The sequence below is a fragment of the Rhinoderma darwinii genome, chromosome 1 (assembly GCF_050947455.1).
Source record: "Rhinoderma darwinii isolate aRhiDar2 chromosome 1, aRhiDar2.hap1, whole genome shotgun sequence".
NCBI lineage: Eukaryota > Metazoa > Chordata > Amphibia > Anura > Rhinodermatidae > Rhinoderma > Rhinoderma darwinii.
Window position 1 is genome coordinate 238,023,507 of NC_134687.1, and position 19,904 is coordinate 238,043,410.

The window sequence follows — 19,904 nt, forward strand, 5'->3', positions numbered from 1 at the left end:
TCCCCTTTTGTGAGATACTATTGTAACTACAATCTAACAAAGCAGAGGATTTTGGGGTACACAAAGCATTGTCTGTGTGTCTCTGACTTCTCTACGAAATCTCGAATGGATTTGGGCGAGTGACTGACACACCCACCCAAACCTTCAGTCTAATATATTTTGCACAGGATTGCGTCACCACATGGATGATAGGGCTTATACACAGGGATAATGGTGAGCTGGTATACACAGGATGATGGGGTTTATATACAGGGATCATGGCGGGCTGGTATATACAGGGACGGATGATGGCGGGCTGGTATATACAGGGACGGATGATGGCGGGCTGGTATATACAGGGATGGTGGTGGTTAGAAAAAAAAAAAAAAGGAATGGTGGGGGGGGGGGGGGGGGGGTTATATACGGGGATGATGGGTGCTATCCTCCGGCTCATGCACATGTGGCATGAACAAGGCTGCATTTAGTGGATGTATGTACACTCATGTTCATTACATACAGTCTCTGGTGATTACTACTCTCATCATCGACCACTTCAAACCGCTCCGCACCTTCTACCGCTCCCGCAGTAGTTTCAACTCGCACAGCCCAGCCACACTTCACCGCGACAGACAGAAAAAATATATATATTTAAAAAAAAAAACAGCGGTGTGTGTTTAATGACTTACTGTTCTGTGAAAGCGCTCCTCGTGGCTTTTTTGCCCGCCGCAATCAATGGCCACGGCCAAAAAACACAGCAAGAAAGTGCAGGCAGGTCAAAATCCTGAAGGAATTTTGAGGCAGATTTTTTCTGCCTGCAAAATACTCAGTGTGAACAGGGCCTAAATCTGCAGGACATTCTGGACCGCCCGGACGCTATGGGCCGTCCACACGCAATTAAAGAGGCAATAAAAAAAAAAAAAAGGAAAACCGCCACTAAATTCTTACAAAAATGCCACTGAACCAAAAAAGTAAGACAAAAGAGAAAAAAACCCTCAATGTTTGAAATGCATTCTAGATTAACCCATTGACTTCCAGATAACATTTTATTCTGGTTTCCCACAGCTTTTTTGGGCTAAAACACTGCAGCCAGATGTTTCCTGGGAGTCTAAGGCCCCATGCACACGAACGTGCTTTTGCGGCCGCAATTCCCCCCCGAAAATCCACGGGAGAATTGCGGCCCCATTCATTCCTATGGGGCCATACCACACGACCGTGGTTTTCACGGTCCGTGCATGGCCCCGGAGCCCAGACCGCAGAAAGAACGGACATGGCTTATTACGGCCGTATTCTGCGGTCCAGGCTCATTGGGAAAATAATGGCGATTTGCAGGCGGCTCGCGGCTGTCACTCCGTGGCCGGCCGGCCGACCCAGAAATTGCGGCCGTGCACATGGCTACGGTCATGTGCAGGAGGCCTAATAAATCATGGTAAGGTCTACATACAATCAGCATTTGGGTTTTTGCCATTTTAAATAGTGTCTTTGCGATCACTGGTGTTTATTTCAAAATTCAGCATGCTGAAGGTATGGCATTTTATTCTAGTGTTTTTCTCCCTAGGATTCTCTGAGACACGGAAAAATAAATAAAGAAATACCAACTCTAGGCTATTTTAAACGCAAAACACAAAAGTCCTGTCTGAACCCAGGATTATGGATTAGAAGTCAAGGTTTGCTCTTTATTTTTCCAGAAACAGGGACACGGTCCATAGTTTGGAGGCTGCATCGCAGATCCCATGAGATTTGACGGGAGTTATAAAGTACATCACTATTCTTCCTGCTAAAAAGGCAGACACCGCGACTCACTCCATTATAAGTCAATGGGGACAGTTAGGCGCCTGTGGCATAGGTTGTACGACAGATCCAGCACCGCTTCCTTGTTTCCGTTGTAAACAGAAACCAAGACACAGATGTGAACAGTAACTGAACTTCATAAATGTACTGCACATATATAAACGGACAACGGATTCTGGGGGTACAGAGGCGGCTATAAGCACATGTTGTGTATTTATTGAATAATGCTTTAAAAGATAGAATGGATTCCACAAAAAAAAAATCATACTATGACATTGTTTATATGCAAAATGAGTTTTATTGATCGTACAAAAAGTATTCCAGTAATACAAACTTGTGAAGTGAAGGAAAAAAAAAAGAATGCAAACATAAAACATGCCATGCATATACAATTATCACTCCGTATACAATCTACATAGGTTACATTTTCATTTATTTTTGGCATGGTTTCAAATAAGAATATAAAAAAAAAGCCTTTATAAAAAATAATGAATAAAATATATTTAGCAAGCATATATCATATTACATACTTATGACACCTAGCTCATATGCTGGAAACAAATCTAATGTAAAATACTATTTTATTATACACCGCTGAAGTCTCTTCTATGGAGCTTCATATCATTGTGCTGGATCTGTAACTCCTGTGTAATCAACACGAAGAAACAGCCGCTAGGCTGTTTTCCCAGTGCAAATTTTGCCTGCATTTTGCAAGTCAAAACCAGAATTTGATCCAGGAGGACCTATAAGGCATTTCTTTATATATTTCTTCTGTTTCGGTTCCGTTCCTGGTTTTGGCTTGAAAACCGATTGCAAAATCTGCACTGAGGGAACTCAGCCTTACAGAGCACCGATGCCGTTGTTCTGGGCCCCTCTGCACCAATGAAAAATTGGCCCACAGCACAAAGTGTAGATTTTAGTGTATATAGCTGCAGGTACCAGAACCCCTCACGGGCCCAGTGTTTTCAGCATAGGCATTGCATGAGAAGTGATTAGTCAAGTTACCCCCCCCCCCCCTTCAGTTCCTACTGTGTAGTGCTTGCTGAAATTTTGACTCGCCTCCAGGATACCATCCGTTTTCTGCTACTGCCTCATGGTCCACCAGACCAAATGGGCTCTGCTGCATGTCAATGAAGGCTGTTTTTTAATCAACAAAACACTTTATATTTCCTCCACATTTTGGGCAGAGGTTGGCAGAAATGGAGGTTCTTGTTAAATGATGGTTATTGTTGAATCCCCCCCAGAATCTGTGCAAGCTGGAAGTATGTAGTTGTATCTGCTATTTTTGCTTGTGGTCAGAACTTCCCACACGGGCTACATTCTTTGTAAACACAGGAACATTCGGGTTATTTCTGTTAGTTTGTTCACACCTTGATGTGGTGTGATTTGGTCATGCGTTTTATTTTCATGGTAGTAACCATATTAGAAAACACTGTTCACACTGTTTCATAAAAAACAATCTGCATGCAGTTTTCAACAGAAGCAGCACTAGGAAAAGGTTTTAAAACCACTTCTGGAAAACAAACACAATGGAATTTCCATGGTTTTTTGCTGCACTTTGAGAGGCTGTAGTGGACTACTAAATTTATTAGGCGTAGGTACAGACCGAAAACACAACCTACACCTGTCCTGAAGATGGTCAGTCTACACTAAATTTGTGCTAAATACAAGTGGACAAAAGCAGTAAGAACAAATAAAGATATACAGGATAATTAGAAGGCTAATTGGGGGTAACCAAAGGTACATAATAATAATAAGTCAAAAAGGTAAAATAGTTATATACATGCGCATGTAAAAATTCCTCATGTGAGATTGTAAATATCTACGTAAGAAAATATGACTGGACATCATCAAAACCCTAAACTGCAGTATAGCGTTCAGGTGTCAAGATGAACTCTTTATGGCTTTAGGAGTCCGTCAGATCCCTACACGCTGACTACAATTAGAAAGAAAAGAAATTCACAAGAAAAGGCAAGACAACTACAAGCCAGAAACAATGACTTGCTTTGCTTTTACATCCTTTGCCAAAAAAAAAAAAAAAAGAAGTGTTCTATTGTCTTGAATAAAGCTGGCCATGTACTTGACAATTTGGATTGAATAAAGATAAACGATCTAAGATTAACTGGATCCTTAATTATTAAACAATTGTACTATAAATCTAAAATACAAAAAAGATCTATGCTAGATCATTGGCTCAGAAAGACTGAGAAAATCTGCAGCATGACCTGAATTGCAGATATTTCCCACTATATGCGTTGTACTGTGATCCATGCAGTACTGAATCCTTACCTGCCCTCCAACTATCAACTGTTATCGGCAGGGGTCGCATTAGACACCCATTGAAATCTATGGGCCGCCAATGTATTGCGCAGATGTTCCAAGTCCCCCAGTGGTGAGACTCTGTAATTGCTCTCTACTCTAATTACATCTGTATGTCCTAATAAGGTATATGGACAGGGGTTTTCTAAACCAGAAAGCCCCCTTTAATGTTTTGTAACAGAGGAAACGATGAATCTGGACATAGCTGCCTATTAGAAATAGAACTACTAAGTATTGTAAGGCTATGTTCACACAGAGTTTTTTTGCAGGTGAAATTTCTGCCTCAAAATTCCGTTTGGAAGTTTGAGGCAGATTTTCGCCCGCGGCCATTGAGCGCCGCAGGCATAAAACGCCGTGATATACGCTTTCTCTGCCTCCCATTGATGTCAATAGGAGGTCAAAGGCGTAAACGCCCGAAGATAGGGCATGTCCCTTTCGCACGCGAGACGGTTTTACCTCTCGCGGGAAAAAGACGTCTCTGCCTCCCATTGAAATCAATGGGAGGCATTTTCGGGCTGTTTTTGACATTTTGCAACGTGGTTTCCGCGTAAAAAAAACTTGTCAAAAAACTCTGTGACCATAGCCTTAGAGTGTAAGCATTGCTATGTTTCTGGTACGGACAGTCAAATTCGCAATTGCAAGTCTTCTGGCAAGCTTACATTTTTGATCGTAAAGCTTGAGTATCTAATAAAATCCCTTAATAGTCTCAACAAAGGGTTGCTTCATATTAACCACCACCTAGATTTAGATTTCCCCATACCTACGGAATCATGTGATTGGGACGTAGTTTGTAATGCAAAATTGAATGATCGCTTTATATACTCAACTGAACAATTGCATCAAAAGGATTGTACACATTATCACAGCATGTAAAGCCACCCTTAGACGTGACTACAAAACAATGAATAAAAACACCATAACTAGAAAAAAAATGGTAAAAGGTCACAGAATTGGCTTTATTCACAGTGAGAAAAATCAGTATAAAAGCAACAATATAGTAATATAATTTAGTGCAAGCCATTTTTGCTTCTGTTCTGCAGTCTGTCCCCAAAGAGAAAACCATAAGGAACAGGGACTACAGAAAGACAGCATGTTATCGAATTCTGATGCCCTGAAATAGCATGCACTATTTTATCACAAGTGTGAACAAAGCATTAAATGTGTTGAAAGGCCAGCTTCATTTTCAATCAAGGGTCACCTAGACAAGATCGTATATTACTTACATTTTGTAATATGAATAGTAAGAAATTGGCAAACAGAAATCAGATTGTGGCTTGTGTATGGACGGACATTCACTGTTCATACTACAATGTGTTTGCCTCTTACGTACGGATCCTGCTTATCCATGATCATGAAACTCTCCCCTTCAAGTCCAGTGTCTGAGAAGGTGGTTCAAAGATCCACCAAGTCTATTAGCTTTTCATTTAAAGGGATAGAGACGTTCAATATGTTCAGCGTATGTGCCCGGGAAAGCTCCAAAGTATTAATGTGAAAAGAGCCTAAGGAATAGACCGCTTTATCATACATCAATGGTCCTCACCTTAGAAATCATAGTATTGCAAGATATACTCAGTCCATAGAGCAAGTTAGGCAGCTGGGTGGTTAACGTAGGACATCCAAAGTATAGGACGCCATGGTGTTGCTTTAATTCTCTAAAGGGCATTAATGACCAAAAGGATTTTATTGGCATTTGTCAACATAACCAGTTTCAATTCAGTAAAAGTTTAGTAAATAATGAAGCCCGGTGACCAGACTGGTCCCACTGAGCTTCCGTAAATGTCATACAGATGTTTAAGCTTCCATCTGCCACCAGAGTGCTGTTTGTCAAGCCTCAGAAATGCCATGTTATCCATCACGGACTTCTACCTTACCTATTGTGTGTAGACAACCAGCAGTACACGCCTTATTGAAGTACCAGTTCCAAGCTGCCAAGTAGGCGTTTCAAGTTTTATAGCGTGTGGGTGAATGAGAGCACATGTATATACCATTCCAAAAAAACTTTACATCCAAAACAATCATCTGGCAGTTTGCGGTTTCCTTAAAGGTTATGTACACCTTTGAAATATGACATCTTTTTATTAATAGAAAAAAAAGTGTTTGGCGCGACTTTCTAAATACTTATTAAAAATAATTGTTACTTTTTGATATACAGCTGCTTTGTATACTGTATACAGAGCAGCTGTATCTCGCGATGGGACCTGAATCCGTCAGGTCCGCGGCCCTGACTGGTTCAGTGACAGCAGGTCCTGTGCGTCACGCAATAAAAAAAATTTTTTTTTATAAAAAAAAAGTATTTAAAAAGTCACACCAAACACTGTTGGAATTTTATTTTATTATCTTTTAAATTAAAATGTCGAACAGCTGCCTTTTTAGACACGTCACTGGGACAATTTTGCGATCAAACAATGACTAGACTACACCAAGGGTACAGTCCTCTAACGTTCTGGCATATTTACGTTTTCTATTGGCATGCTACAGACGTAAAATGTTAGAGTGGATTTGTATAAAAACAACTTGATGGCGTGTGGGCTTCTGGTGTCCTATTAAGGCATGATGAGCTAATAGATGGAGCAGCCTTCCCATTCTGTTAGCAAGGTCTAAGAGTTGCTTCCAACTCCTAAAGCCCTGTTCACATTGCAGAATTTATGCCGCTGCAAAATTCTGCCTCCCATTCATTTCAATGGGAGGCGGAGGCTTAATTTTTCCACAAGCAGATCTTTTTCGAGCTAGCGGATAAAAAAAAAAAAAAAAAAAAAAGTGTGCTGCTCGATCTTCCGGCGGATTATGCCCAAACCTCCCATTGAAGTGAATGGGAGTAGGAACCTTCCTGCTGACAGCAGGAATAATTCTACGGCGGAACCCGCCGAGCAAAATCCGCTGTGTGAACATAGCCTAAGATTGCAAACAATGGATATTCATTGATGTCGTCTTGGCTGCATACACACTTGTGTTCGGGAGTTCAGTTTTCCCATCTGTCCTTCATTACCAAAAACGAGGGTAGCCACACGTAATGGCAGCTATTTATTTTTTTAATAATTTTTTTCAAACCACACAACTGCTTCAATATGTTAAAAACTATTGACTCCTTATAAAATCAGGCCTCAAGGTCATTAGTCCCAGGTTTTGGACAAATTATAACGGTCCAAGTTGGCTTAAAATGGATGCATCCAATGTAGGTGGTCACCACCTCATGAAGTCAGTCGTTTTTTCCATGTGACCTGGCCAGACATGCAAGGCAAAGTGAATTCGAAGGTGCTTATCACATTATCAGGAACGAGTAAATAGTCTGTAGATTAGTCAGTGGGCAGTCTGATGACCATAGGTATTTCAGCCAGAAACATTGATCACCTATCCACTGGATCTGTGGGGGTCTGAACACAGGGACCTCACCTTAATGTGGCAAGGAGGAGTTTGATTGGAGAGGCAGTCAGTCCCACAGTATAAATGGAGTTGCAGCACGCAGGCTTTGCCACCGCTCTATTCAAACTCTGCCTCACCCCCACCGATGTACGATTTACCACCTATTCAGAGCACAGGTGATATATTTGTGGCTAGAATACCCCTTTAAAGGCTCGGTTATGAACATTACGATAAAAATTAAGCTGCGGTATGCTTGAATGGAAATATTTATTGCAGTTTTTAACGTGATTGACAGTATGCAAGGACAATTCCGTCTCACAACAAAAGTAATAAAACAATATTCTTCATTCAACTAGAATTTTTTTTCCTGATCAACACCGCAATGAGGTACAAGATCCACATTACATAACAAAACCACCTCCTTCAGAAGAGAGGACTAGCTGACAACTTATTACAGAAATGTAGACATTATTTTCAGCCGGTACCGCTAACTTTTTGCAAAGACAGTGGAACTACAATGCTCTTGTGAGTTAGCGTGTGCTACCTAGACTAGGACTACCAGGTAGAAGAACCTTTTTATCTTAACAGTTGTATGTGATGAAGGGGCAGTTCAGGACTCAAGAAAAGACCAATTCACTTCAGAACATGGGATACCTAAACTTTGTAATACACTTGTTTTAATACAGTCCCAGAACGGAGCTCTTGAGGACTACAAACGGTGTTGCTTACAAACACACATGCATGCAGTAAGTCTATGGATTCATTTGCAGTGTCAGTGTACACAGTGTTCTCCACAAAATCGGAATTGTATAACCAAATTTAAATAGAGAATTACAAAGCCCATGCATCCTTTGTTCTGTAGCTAAATGGCCCTGGATTTAACATAATAGATGTAACACACTTCCCTGAGCAAAACATAATCGTGGACTGCAAGAGGTTTAAAGGGGTTATCCCACCAAAATGTATCACCTACAGGATAAGTGTCTGATAGCGCTGTACTCTACAATCCCTGGAAGTCCCTTAGTGAAGGATTAGTGCGGTAGCACGAATTCAAGACCCGCCATTCATACAGAGGACTCCGTTTTCTGGATCACTGGGGGTACCACTGGTGGTAACCCCCAGGAACTCAAATACTGTAGGTGATAGGTTGGTTTGGTAGCATATCCCCTTTAACAGAAAGCCATGGCGTTTGGAAAAGTCCCAAAACAACCCTTTGTGACAATGGTTACTGAACAGAAAACAAAATCTTACATGTGGTGAAGCATAATTGTAAAAAAACAAGCTAAGGAAACTTATTTTAAACGCAGGTTGGTAATCTTTTAAGCATAGTTTAACATTTATTTATTTTTGTACTTTGAGAACCTTTCACCTGCCCATACATCTGAGTGCAGCATGTAATAGGCAGGGCTTCACAAACACTGTCTCACTTGAAATTTCCCCATCTTCCTCAGTTATTTACATATTGGTGCCGTTATATTTGGCCCCCGATATGTAAAAAAGCCCCTGAACTGTCAATGGGGCGTTTTTATCTAACTAAATGGCGAGGGAGCGTGATGTCTTCTCTCTGACACTGTCCAATCAGCTACAGACAGTGTCAGGGCGGCTTGCGCTGTGCTCCCTCCCACGAGAAAACACACACACACACACACACACACACACACACACACACACACACACACACACACAGAGAGAGAGAGAGCGCTCTCTGCAGAACCACCAGTCTGTGTGTGTTCTCGCGCTCGGGAACACAGTGCAAGCTGCCCTGACATGGTTCATAGCTGATTGGACAGTGTCAGAGAGAAGACATCACACCCCCTTGCCATTTAGTTAGATAGAAATGCCTCATTGACAGTTCAGGGGCTTATTTACATATCGGGTGCCAAATATAACGGCACCGATATGTAAATAAACGGAGGAAGTTAGAAAAATTATTTAAAGCGAGACAGTTTGTGAAGCCCTGCCTATTACATGCTGCACATGCATGGGCAGGTGAAAGGTTCTCTTCAAAAGTTTTCAATCACCTTTTCGAAACCTTTAATGTCCCTAACACCACTTCTACCAATCTGCAGACCGCCAAGATCTGCCAATTGAGAAAAAAAACACAACTATCTTGCACCCTTTAATTTCTTGCATGGCGCGTATGACCAGTTTAAAGAGGAGCTGTCACTAAGTCATCAAAACGGCATATCTGTCCTGAATCTCATTAAACCTCTAATATCAGCACCATATTTTTTTTTGTCCCCCCCCCCCCCCATTCCTGAGATATGGCCCACCGCTGTTTTGTTGCCCAACATGCAAATGCACTGAAGTTATCAAACACGGTGTGTGCTAAACGAAATCTCCCGAGGTGGAGCCAGCTTCACAGCCTCTGACACTGTCCAATCAGCACGAGGCAGCTTCAGACCGGCCAGGCCCAGCGTAACAACGTTATCTTATGAGACCACACTGGTTAACTTCAGAACGGGTCCGAAGCTGCCTTGCACGGATTATACAGTGTCAGAGGCTGTGAACATGGCTCCACCTCGGGAAAATCGCTGTAGTTCACACCCGGTTAGCGAACTACAGGAAATTTGCATATATGTCATCAAAACTCAGGAACATAATAGAAAAACTGCAATGGAATTAGGGGGACAGCGGGATTCAGGTCAGATAGGCAGTTTTGATTTAATGACCTAGTGACAGGTCCTCTTTAAGTTAACCCACGAGTAACACATTGTCAAAAATGTGGTGCTGTTAACCTGTGTCAAACTATCTTAATATAACTGAATTAGGCACAGGCCTTTACACATAACTAGAGTGTAAGCATACAGGCTGTGGATTTATAAATCAAGAGGTGCCTTATGTGTGCCAGAAGGCGAAGCAGAATACTTTACACTTATGAAAAACACTTGTATTTGGTTATTCCTGCTCAGCAGGATATCTACAAGAGGTAGACAACATGGCCAAAATAAGTGGTCAGTGTCCTTCTCATTTGTAGAATACTGCCAGGTGGAAATATGTAGTACTATAAAACGTATCAAACTCTAAAAGTCGACCCTTTGTCAGTTAACTGTAAAGTTAACCAGTAAAACATCTTGTGCATGCTAGCCGCACATTAAAAAACTTTTTCTCTGTAAGATTTCTGCCATGTGAAATGTAGAACATAAAAAAAACTTTCAACCTCACTGAGAAATATAGTGTTAATAAAACCGCAGAGAGAACCTCTCAAATATATGTCACAACTTTGCAAACATGTCAGGCAATAGTTTGCTTTTCGTAGGCGCAACTAAACAATGCCTAAAGTATAAAAACTAGCGACTCTGGCAGTAAGTCAGCAAACACCGTAGACACTGGTTACATCAGATAACAGCCTGTGGACGTAGTACGAGGATCACCCTGTATAAATGACAAAAAGGAAGACAGATGCTAGAACAAGGAACCACTTCTCAGAAATGAACAACCATACAAGGCTAGGATCACACCAGGTTTTTGGCATACAGTTTTTAATGTATACAGGGGGTAAAACCAATTTATACTGCTGTCAATACCTATGTATGTATGTATGTATGTATGTATGTATGTATGTATGTATGTATATAAAAAAAATACATCTTGATACTGTTTTTACCAGGACAGAAAAGCCCAGCTTTAACCACGTTTGTTGTCCTGTCAAAAAACACAATGCAAACGTATTGTTTTTTTTTTTTACTACAAACTAACACGTTTTTCCTAGTTTTCTTTATCATTTAGTCCAGAACAGTCTTCCAGTTCTTGTTATGCATTGGAAGTTACTATCAGGTCAGTGAACTTTAGGTCACATTATGCTGTAGAATTTTTGGTCCTAAGGGAAAACTTCACTTTCACTGAGACTTTCTACGTGACATGTAAATGTCTATCAGGTACCACAGATCCCCAAACTGTCAACTGCTGTCAAAGCTTAATTCCTCCACAAAAACTACCCTAAACCATTTCAACTAAAGCTCTATGGGGGAAGTTATGAAGACTGGCATTTCATACGCCAGTCTTAATAGGAAATGTACTGGAGTAAGATGCAACAGATTTATTAAGATGCGCACACTTTTTAACAAAACGGTCTGTGCACGACTGACTAAAAATCTACCCATGGCCTAGATTCCCACGAGTTCTAGTAAATCATGGTAAATGCGTCAGGCTGCAATGACCCCACCCCATTCCGCTAAGCACTACCCACTTTAGAAAAGCGGCTGAAATGACTCAAGTCAACATTTTTGTGACTTTGCAGCAGTTTGCAACTTTTCTACAAAGCAGAAAACGGTTGTTGAAAAGTTTTTGAATTCCCGCTTTTGTACATTACTTAAATAAAATAAAAATCTGCTTATCTGCATTTCATCTCCAGTTCAAATCATGTGTCCTTCCAATTTCTGGCTTCATGGGCAGAGCCCCCTTGCCCCACGATGTGATGTCATTTGTTTAATAGATGCAGACAAGAAGGACCCAAGAAAATAACTGCAGTCATGTTACATTTATTACGCATAGGTTTAGTCAAAGAACGTGGAGCAGCATGAACAGAGGGACAGGTTCTCTTTAGAGCTATCTAACTTCTCCGGTGACTTTCAGAATAAGCGGAGGTTTACATGAAGAACTCTGTTGAGTGCTATTATATGACTTATTTTAAAAAAAAATCCCCTCTGCAGGTTCTTTCTAATTCTCCATAATCTGAGCTAGGGGACGGAGCCTAACTGTGTGCAGTGTATAGAAGACATCAGAGGAGAATCCTGCTCTCCTATCTCCATCTATCACATATATAGAAGCTGAGGAGATTATACAGCAATACCCCATGTTTCAAGGATATGTTTACTATGTATACTTTTTTTCAGGACGCGGCCAGGTCTTATATGCTGGGAGGGCATGATGTGCTGGCGTTTGATTTAGCATGCAGAGCAGCCCGCCATAGCTAACACTAGCGGCGTTACAAATAGGCTGTGATTCGGCAAGATATGCTATGCCTGACGACCAGCACATTATCCCTCCACGTATTAGACATAGTACTGACACCCCATGTACTATTCACAGCACTGACCCCCATTCATCACACGTTTATTTCTTATTACATCACACAGTTCTGACACTTCCATACATACACTTTTCTTTTTTTACCATACATTCACACCTTAGCACTACACTAACACGGACATTCATTTATCACACACTTGTGCGCACTTAGTTCGCCACTCCCCTCAAGACTATTTAACGCACTCTCCTTCTGCAGCATTTTTTGACCTGTCTGCGTCCTGCTGGGAACGGGTTTTCACCCACCCACTTAGTAAGTATGGCCTTTTTTGTGGTTTTGAAGTAATGAGCAGCGTAGCCGAGAATCCAGAACTGGGTGACATAACTCTTAGCAGCCTGTGTCTCTCCTGTCTGCTCCCCCCATAGACAGGAAGTAAAGAGACACCCCTACTTTCTGGAGCCCCATAAGATCAGTGTAGCTGGTTATTAGGAACGAACTGAAAGTCTGTTGTAGAAATACCCAATGCAGGATTAAATGAACGGATAGCTACCCTTTAAAAAAACCCTAGCATTTGAGATATTCTACCTTATACACTGGGTCACTTCCAGTGCAATGTGTGGGGCTCAGGGAATCTGCAGGGAATCTTCCCCTGCATTGCTGTTGCAATTGACAGATCTCTCCCTATACCTGGTATAAGTGTGTTGCATATAAACATGTATCTAGTTTACCTGCTGATGAAAAAGATCTTCCTCTCCAAAATCGGCTTCTTCATCCTCTCCATCCTCTTCTACAATGGACACGACCGACATAGTTACGGTTCTAACTGCTACTTCCTAAAGAATTAGCGTGAAAAACTATATGAAACACCACATTAACTTACTGCAAGCTGAACTTATTAATTGCAGACCCGTAGGCTACCATGTTAGGGCCTACTCACTTCAGCGTTCGCTTTCCGTTGAGGCGTTCCGTCTTGGAACTCTGCAACGGAAAGTCAAACAAACCACTGCTTCAGTTTGAATCACCATTGATATCAATGGTGACAAACATTGCTAATGGTTTCCGTTTGTCACCGTTCCGGCAGGTTTCCGTTCTTTTTCGACTGAATCAGTAGCGCAGTCGACTGCGCTATTGATTCAGTCGAAAAAAAATGAAAACTGCCGGAATGGTGACAAACGGAAACCGTTAGCAATGTTTCAGCAATATCAATGGTGATGCAAACTGAAGCTGTGGTTTCCGTTTGACTTTCCGTTGCAGAGTTCCAAGACGGAAACCTTAGATGGAACCCCTCAATGGAAAAGCGAACGCTGGTGTAAACAGGCCCTAAGAGACAGGATTTTTTGAGCAATCACCAGAGAACGCTTTTCTTGTCCTGTGCTTTGGGGGGGGGGGGGGGGGGAGAGAGACAGACCGTGGATATATATAGTGTTAAGCCTCCTAGTGTTATGTATATTTTAACAAAAAAATAAAAAAAAAGCAGCCCCTCCTAAAGGGTTTACCATGCCTACAGACACAGCTTTTCAGTCTGTCCACAAGCAGTAGGAGAAGCAGAAACAAGGTAAGGAGAGCTATGTCAAAACAATATAGAGGTCTCCAAACAGACAAAAAAATAAAATATAAAAAACAACCAAACATTGAAAATACAATGGGTGGTTGCTGGTGTTCCCCAATGAAATGGGCAAGTAAAGTATTTTACAGTGAGTATTTCACAGATGCCTGCAAGACCTTGTGACCCAGGGATACGTCTGCAGATGCAGAGGTGTGCACCTGATTAGACTTGACAAAAAAAGTGGGCAAAGACCACGTGGCCGTCTTCCACACCAGAAGGTCGCACAGCCCAGGAAGCCCTAACCGCTTTGGTAGAGTGCTGTGATCCGAAAAGAGGGAACCTTACCGCAAACTCTAAGACTCGCGAAAAGTCACGAGAATCCCAAACGCTGCCTGGGACCCTCTAGGAGGAAGTAGTGACAGAAAGGTAAGCCACAAACAACATCCAGGTTATGGAGGGAACGCTTCCTCTGATGACTAGAAGATGGACAAAAGGACGGCAAAGCGATGTCCTCATTCATGTGAAAAGCTCAAACCACCTACGAAAAAAAAAGGCAATAAGCCGAGCACCGACTTGTCCTGATGAAGAGTCAGAAATAGAGAATCAGCATAATACAGCCGCCCCTTCAGAGACCCTCGGGATGGAAGTCAATGCAACCATAAAAACCACCTTCCACAAAAGACGACGAAGGGAGATTTCTCGCAAGGTTTCGAAGGGAACAGAATGCAAGACCTCCAAAACCAAATTGAGATCCCAAGAAGGAATCAGAGGACAATAAGGGGAAACCCCGTAAGCAACCTGCAGGAAAGCCTCGTCAGCCTTCGATATCAACGGGCAATCGAACAAGATGGAAAGAGCAGACACTGATCCTCACACCAACGAAAGAAGGCCTTCCAGGTACGATGGTAAATGCGAGCTAAGGAAGGCTTCGACAGACCACAAGCTCTCAGAAGTGCAGCCTCCACAGCAGGGCTGGGCAATTAATCAGAAAATAACCAAAACCGAAATGCAGCGCAATTAACAGATGTCCTCTTGTGCATTTTTCTCCCGGTTTTATCTGCATCTCCGTCCTCAGGACGAAGATACATTTGAATCCAGTGGTAGAGCAGAGAGCCGTAATGTCCTTGCTCTACCGTTCACTATGTATCGCCGTACGCTCACAGCTCATCGCAGACAGGCGCGAGGCAGTGATGTCATAGTGCCAGTCTGCGCCGAGCCACACAGAGCGGAGCAGCAGAGGGATCTCCTCCAATTGTCGTTGGAACGGGGTTAGGCGAGTATGTATATTATAAAGGAACTATTGGGGATGTGTGGGGCATTATACAGCGTGGGGTCGTTATGGGGGTATTATACAGTGTGGAGGGCAGTTATAGGGCATTTTACGGCGTAGAGGTAGCTATGGGGGCATTATATTGTGTGGGGGCAGCTATGGGGCAATACACTGTGGGGGCTGTGTCAGTGGTTATATCTTATATAGTAGTTTACAGTAGGCTCAGGGGATATAGGCAGCATGCAAATAGGGGGCTTGGCATGGAAAAAGTGGTGTTGCGGAAATAATCCTAAGGGTGGCTACATGTTCAATTAATAGTGATTTTTATTTAGGTCAATCGCCCAGCCCTAATCGAAAGCCACACTGCTAAACATAGTGTCCATAAATTCAGGCAGAATAGAGGTCCCGGAGAGAGGGTCAAAACGGAAAGGCCTGCAGAAACACAATGGCCGCGTACAAACAACGGCGCGGCCAATCTGGGGCTATCAGGATGGTCAGAATCCCATCGGACTTGAGCTGTCAGAGTACCTGAGGCAGAGGAGGAAACGCATACAGGAGCCTGAAGTTGGTTCACAGCACCACAAGAGCGTCCACGGCACAGGCTTCCGAAACCAGGATCGGGAAATAAAGCGGGGAACCTGAAAGCCATCAGGTCCACGTCCAGTAGGCCCTATCTGAGACATATCTGGTCGAAGACCTCCAGGTGGATACACCACTCCCCGTGACGCACCTTTTCGCAACGGGGTAAGTCTGCGACACAGTCGTCGACCCCGGGAATGTGTACTGCCGTCAGAGCAAGAGAGAACCTTAGCGGCCATTACCGCTGCGATGTGTACCACCCTTGTGATTTAGATAAGCTACAACCGTGGAATTGTTAGTTTAATCTCGCACCGGATATCCTGACAACGGCGGTTTCCAGTGCAGCAGGCAAAGGAAATATGGCTCTCAATTCCACCAGGTCAACGGGGAGACCACAGCCCCCAAACCGAGAGGTTCTTCCCCATCCCTTGAGTGGAATCTGTGGAGAGGATCTGCCAGTTCAGCGGAAGGAAGGAGCGATTGCAGAGAACTGTCGGGGAGGAGATCCACCATCCAATCCCGGTTGTCCAGGGAACTGTTCCACTGGGATAGGATCGCACGCTAAAAAGGGGGAACATGTGCAGCTGCTCAAAGGGGAAGGTATGAAATAGAGACCACCATGGTTCCAAGAAACCACATGCAGAGGCATAATGTAGTTGGAGTGGCTATCCACAACAAGTGAAGATAGGCGATCCAGAGGAAGGAAGACTCTCGCAGACAAAATGGCGAAAGCCACGCCCAGGAATACGATTTGCTGGGAAAGAGAAAAGATTTGTAGAGGTTGATGATCCAACTGACACAGTCTAGAGTGATCTGGAGCGCCGTCGCATTGTCCTCCTTGGAGGGAGACAATAAAATTATCGTCCAAGTACGGGATAACCAACACCAGCCTGGTACAAATTAGCACCATCTGGACCAAAATAACTTTTGTAAAGAACCTTAGGGCCGTGGCCAGGCCGAAGGATAAAGCCACAATCTGGTAATGCACTGCAAAGCATAGGAAGCGCTGGCAAATATGAACGGCGCACATACACGTCCTTGATGTCCACTGAGGAAAGAAACTCCCCGTTCCATAGAAGTGATGACAGATCGAAGAGATTCCATACAGAAATGATGGACACCGACATGTGCATGGAGATGCTTAAGGTCCAAGATAAGCCGAACCAAGCAGTAATTTTTTTGTATGACAAAAAGGTTGGAGTAGAAGCCTCAAAATCTTTGGGTCAGGGGCAATGGAATGATGGCCCCTTCAAGGAGCAGAGTGGATTGCTAGAAAAAAGGCAGCCACCCTGGAGGGGTACAGAGGAACAGCGAACTGGAAGAAAACGGTCTGGAGGAAGGCTGGTAAAACAGATTTTGTATCCGGAGTACATACTTCCTGAACCCAGGCGTCCGAAACGTGAGAGCCAGACGCTTTTGAAGTGCAGAAGCCTGCCCCCCCCCCCCCACTTGAAGTGAATCAAGCAGGGGCTCACCTTCAAGCAGAAAAGGACTTACTGGCTCCAGCCTTTGTAGACGGAGGTTGGGGTTGCCAGGAGGGTCAAGCCTAAAAGGAAGGTTTGGTCTTCTGGTCCTGCGGTATGGAGAACAGAGTGTTTAAAAACCCCTGAAAGAGGGAGCGCAGTCAACGACTGCTTGGAAGCCGTATCTACAGACCAAGCTTTAAAGCCAGGTTGCCCTGCGGATAGCAATGGTAAAAGCCGAAGTTAGAGCTTCAAGACGGGCAGCGTCAAGAGAAACCTAGCATAGGTACTTTGATGCATTGGAGATAAGATGAGACAAACTAACCGGTTCCTCCAGAGGAGGAGGCAAGAGAGCAGGCCATAACTGTGTTTGTGCGCCCGTTTAGTGACTGCTCTGCTGGCCCAGACGGAGGCAAAAATTGGGCATAGCCGGAGGCCTCAAAGGCAGACTTGGCAAAGGACTCCACACATCATTTCAAAGGATCTTTGAAGGAAGTGGTGTCCGCCATAGGCAGAGTAGTAGCTTTGGTCAGGTGGGAAACAGGAGGGTCTATCGCCTGAAATTTAACACACTTGTAAAAGGTCCCTTCTTAAGGATAGATTATGTCCAGTAGGCTAGAGTGACAGAACTTCTTGTCTGGGTATTTCCACTCCTTGAAAACTATACCTTCAAGTTCAGAATGAGCTGGAGAAACCATCTGGGACGGTTGAGGCTGATGAAAGGAAATAAAAAGTCGGGTGAAGGAGAGGGCGTGGAATCAGTGACCTGTAAGTTATCACGGACAGCCCTAATAAGCGCCTCAAAAGAAGTGGGGGACAGGGGGAAGAGCCCTTGTCTACAGAATTCGAAACCAGAAAGTTGCCCCTCCAACAAGACCGCTCTCGAGGGAGAGGAAGTGCCGTAGATGGGGAAAGGTGAGATAGAAGAGGCCAGTGAAAGTGAAGTTAGTCAAGCAGACCTGGCCTGCTGTTGGGGTCTGCCACATGATACAGATAGACTTACAGTCCAGGGGCAGATGGCCACAAAAATTAACCTAGTGAATATCACTCACTCCATGATGGCTATGAACAGTTATGTAAAGGGAATTGGCCCATTCCGGACCCAAACTTACCATACCCGGTGTGAGCAACACTGGGGGTGGCAGGGGTGCAGGAGCTTGGCCAGGAGGCCGGCATGCATCGTACAGGGAAGTAAACTGACCACAAGTAGACTTAGAATTTATTATGCATACTTCAAATGCAGTACTAATAGTTGTCTGGCGTGATGGTCCTCCCTTAGAATCAGACTTGGCAGTAGAGGGGGTCACTACACACAAAAAAAACAAAAAAACGTGTAGGAGCAGATAAACCAATAGAACCACTTTGTTACTACACAGCAATAACTACTCCCTCTAGAAGTAATGGCTGCCTTCACCTTGGTCTGCTAGGAAATAAGCACAAACTGCTATAGAGAGTAGAGCTCAGGGGCCGGGTCTAGGGCGCCTGCAGGGGGAAGGAGATAAAGGCCAAAGGCCGGTCCTACATAGTTTCAGAGTGTCTTCTGCTCATCCCCAGCAGCATCTCGAATGCAGGAGAGAAAGCATGGAGTAGATATGCCCCAACCCCCCCCACCCCGGAACCAACGCAATTGGCTGCCAGCGGTCATGTGAGCAAAACTAGCCAATCTGAGTAGGAGGGCGATTCCCCATAAGGGGATAGTAAAAGCGCTATGTAGTGCGACTGGATGAGCGGAGGGCCCACCCCCCAGCTAGTACGACGGATAAATGCTGGGAAAAAAAAAAAGAAGGATGCTGCTGGCTACAGGCCAGCTGGAAGTGGCACCCGAATCTCGTGGAAATATAGGACATGTTCTATCTTTCGATGGATCAAGGAGTCACACGATTAAACAACGGAAGTGAATGGGTCCGTGAAAACTATCGGATGCCACGAAAAACGGCCCGAGATATACCCAGTTAAGTGCAAGAGGCTTTAGTGTCAAGCTGCCTAGTGACAACAGCATATACCCATGGGGTGTGTCCGCCAACGAACGAGCAAAATGTATACTGCGTAGTGTGTATATATATATATATATATATATATATATATATATATATATACACACACACACATATATATATATATATATATATACACACATATATATATTTTTTTTTTGCAAGATGCCTCTGTATGGAATAGTGCAGCAGACTGCGCTCTTTCACACATTGGGGGGTGGGGGGTAAAGGTATAGTGAAGTATACCATGGTTGGCAGAGGCCAAAATTACACTCTTTTGGCCTCTGTCAGGTCGATAGGGTACTACGGATACATTTGATTTATGCTATTCCCGCCACGTACACATGGCAGACACTGAAAACGCAGTGTAAATTCACCCTTAGAATAAATGAAAAGCAAAAAATATTTGTATATGATAGTTGCAGGACTAATATATATATATGTGTTAAGGGGTGGGAGATTCACTTTAAGATTAACATGGTTTTGCAAAGCACAAATTAGTACTGTTAATATTGTGCAACGAGATACTCATTTCTATCAACTTTTCACAATTTATGATACACTTTTACACGAATACAATAATATCCTGATAAACTAATTATATAGAAATATTAATTTATTCAGCTCGTAATTAAGA

At 43.3% G+C, this 19,904-nt stretch overlaps 1 protein-coding gene and 1 long non-coding RNA gene across 3 annotated transcripts in view; one reads left to right on the forward strand and one right to left on the reverse strand.

The window, feature by feature from the left end:
• The window catches only part of LOC142760062 (uncharacterized), a 14,308-nt gene extending 10,419 nt beyond the window's left edge, over window positions 1–3,889 (forward strand). For both annotated transcript variants that reach the window (XR_012883236.1, XR_012883237.1), the window contains exon 3: window positions 1,535–3,889. This is a non-coding gene — a long non-coding RNA (uncharacterized LOC142760062). The remainder of the gene's footprint in view (window positions 1–1,534) is intronic.
• Window positions 3,890–9,317: 5,428 nt separating this feature from the next.
• Window positions 9,318–19,904, reverse strand: part of LMNB2 (lamin B2) — a 62,233-nt gene continuing 51,646 nt past the window's right edge. The window contains exons 11-12 of the mRNA XM_075862984.1: window positions 13,144–13,248; window positions 9,318–10,821 (exon numbers count right to left, since the gene is read on the reverse strand). Coding sequence (XP_075719099.1) covers window positions 10,780–10,821; window positions 13,144–13,248 — 147 coding nt within the window. The 3' untranslated portion in view covers window positions 9,318–10,779. The remainder of the gene's footprint in view (window positions 10,822–13,143; window positions 13,249–19,904) is intronic.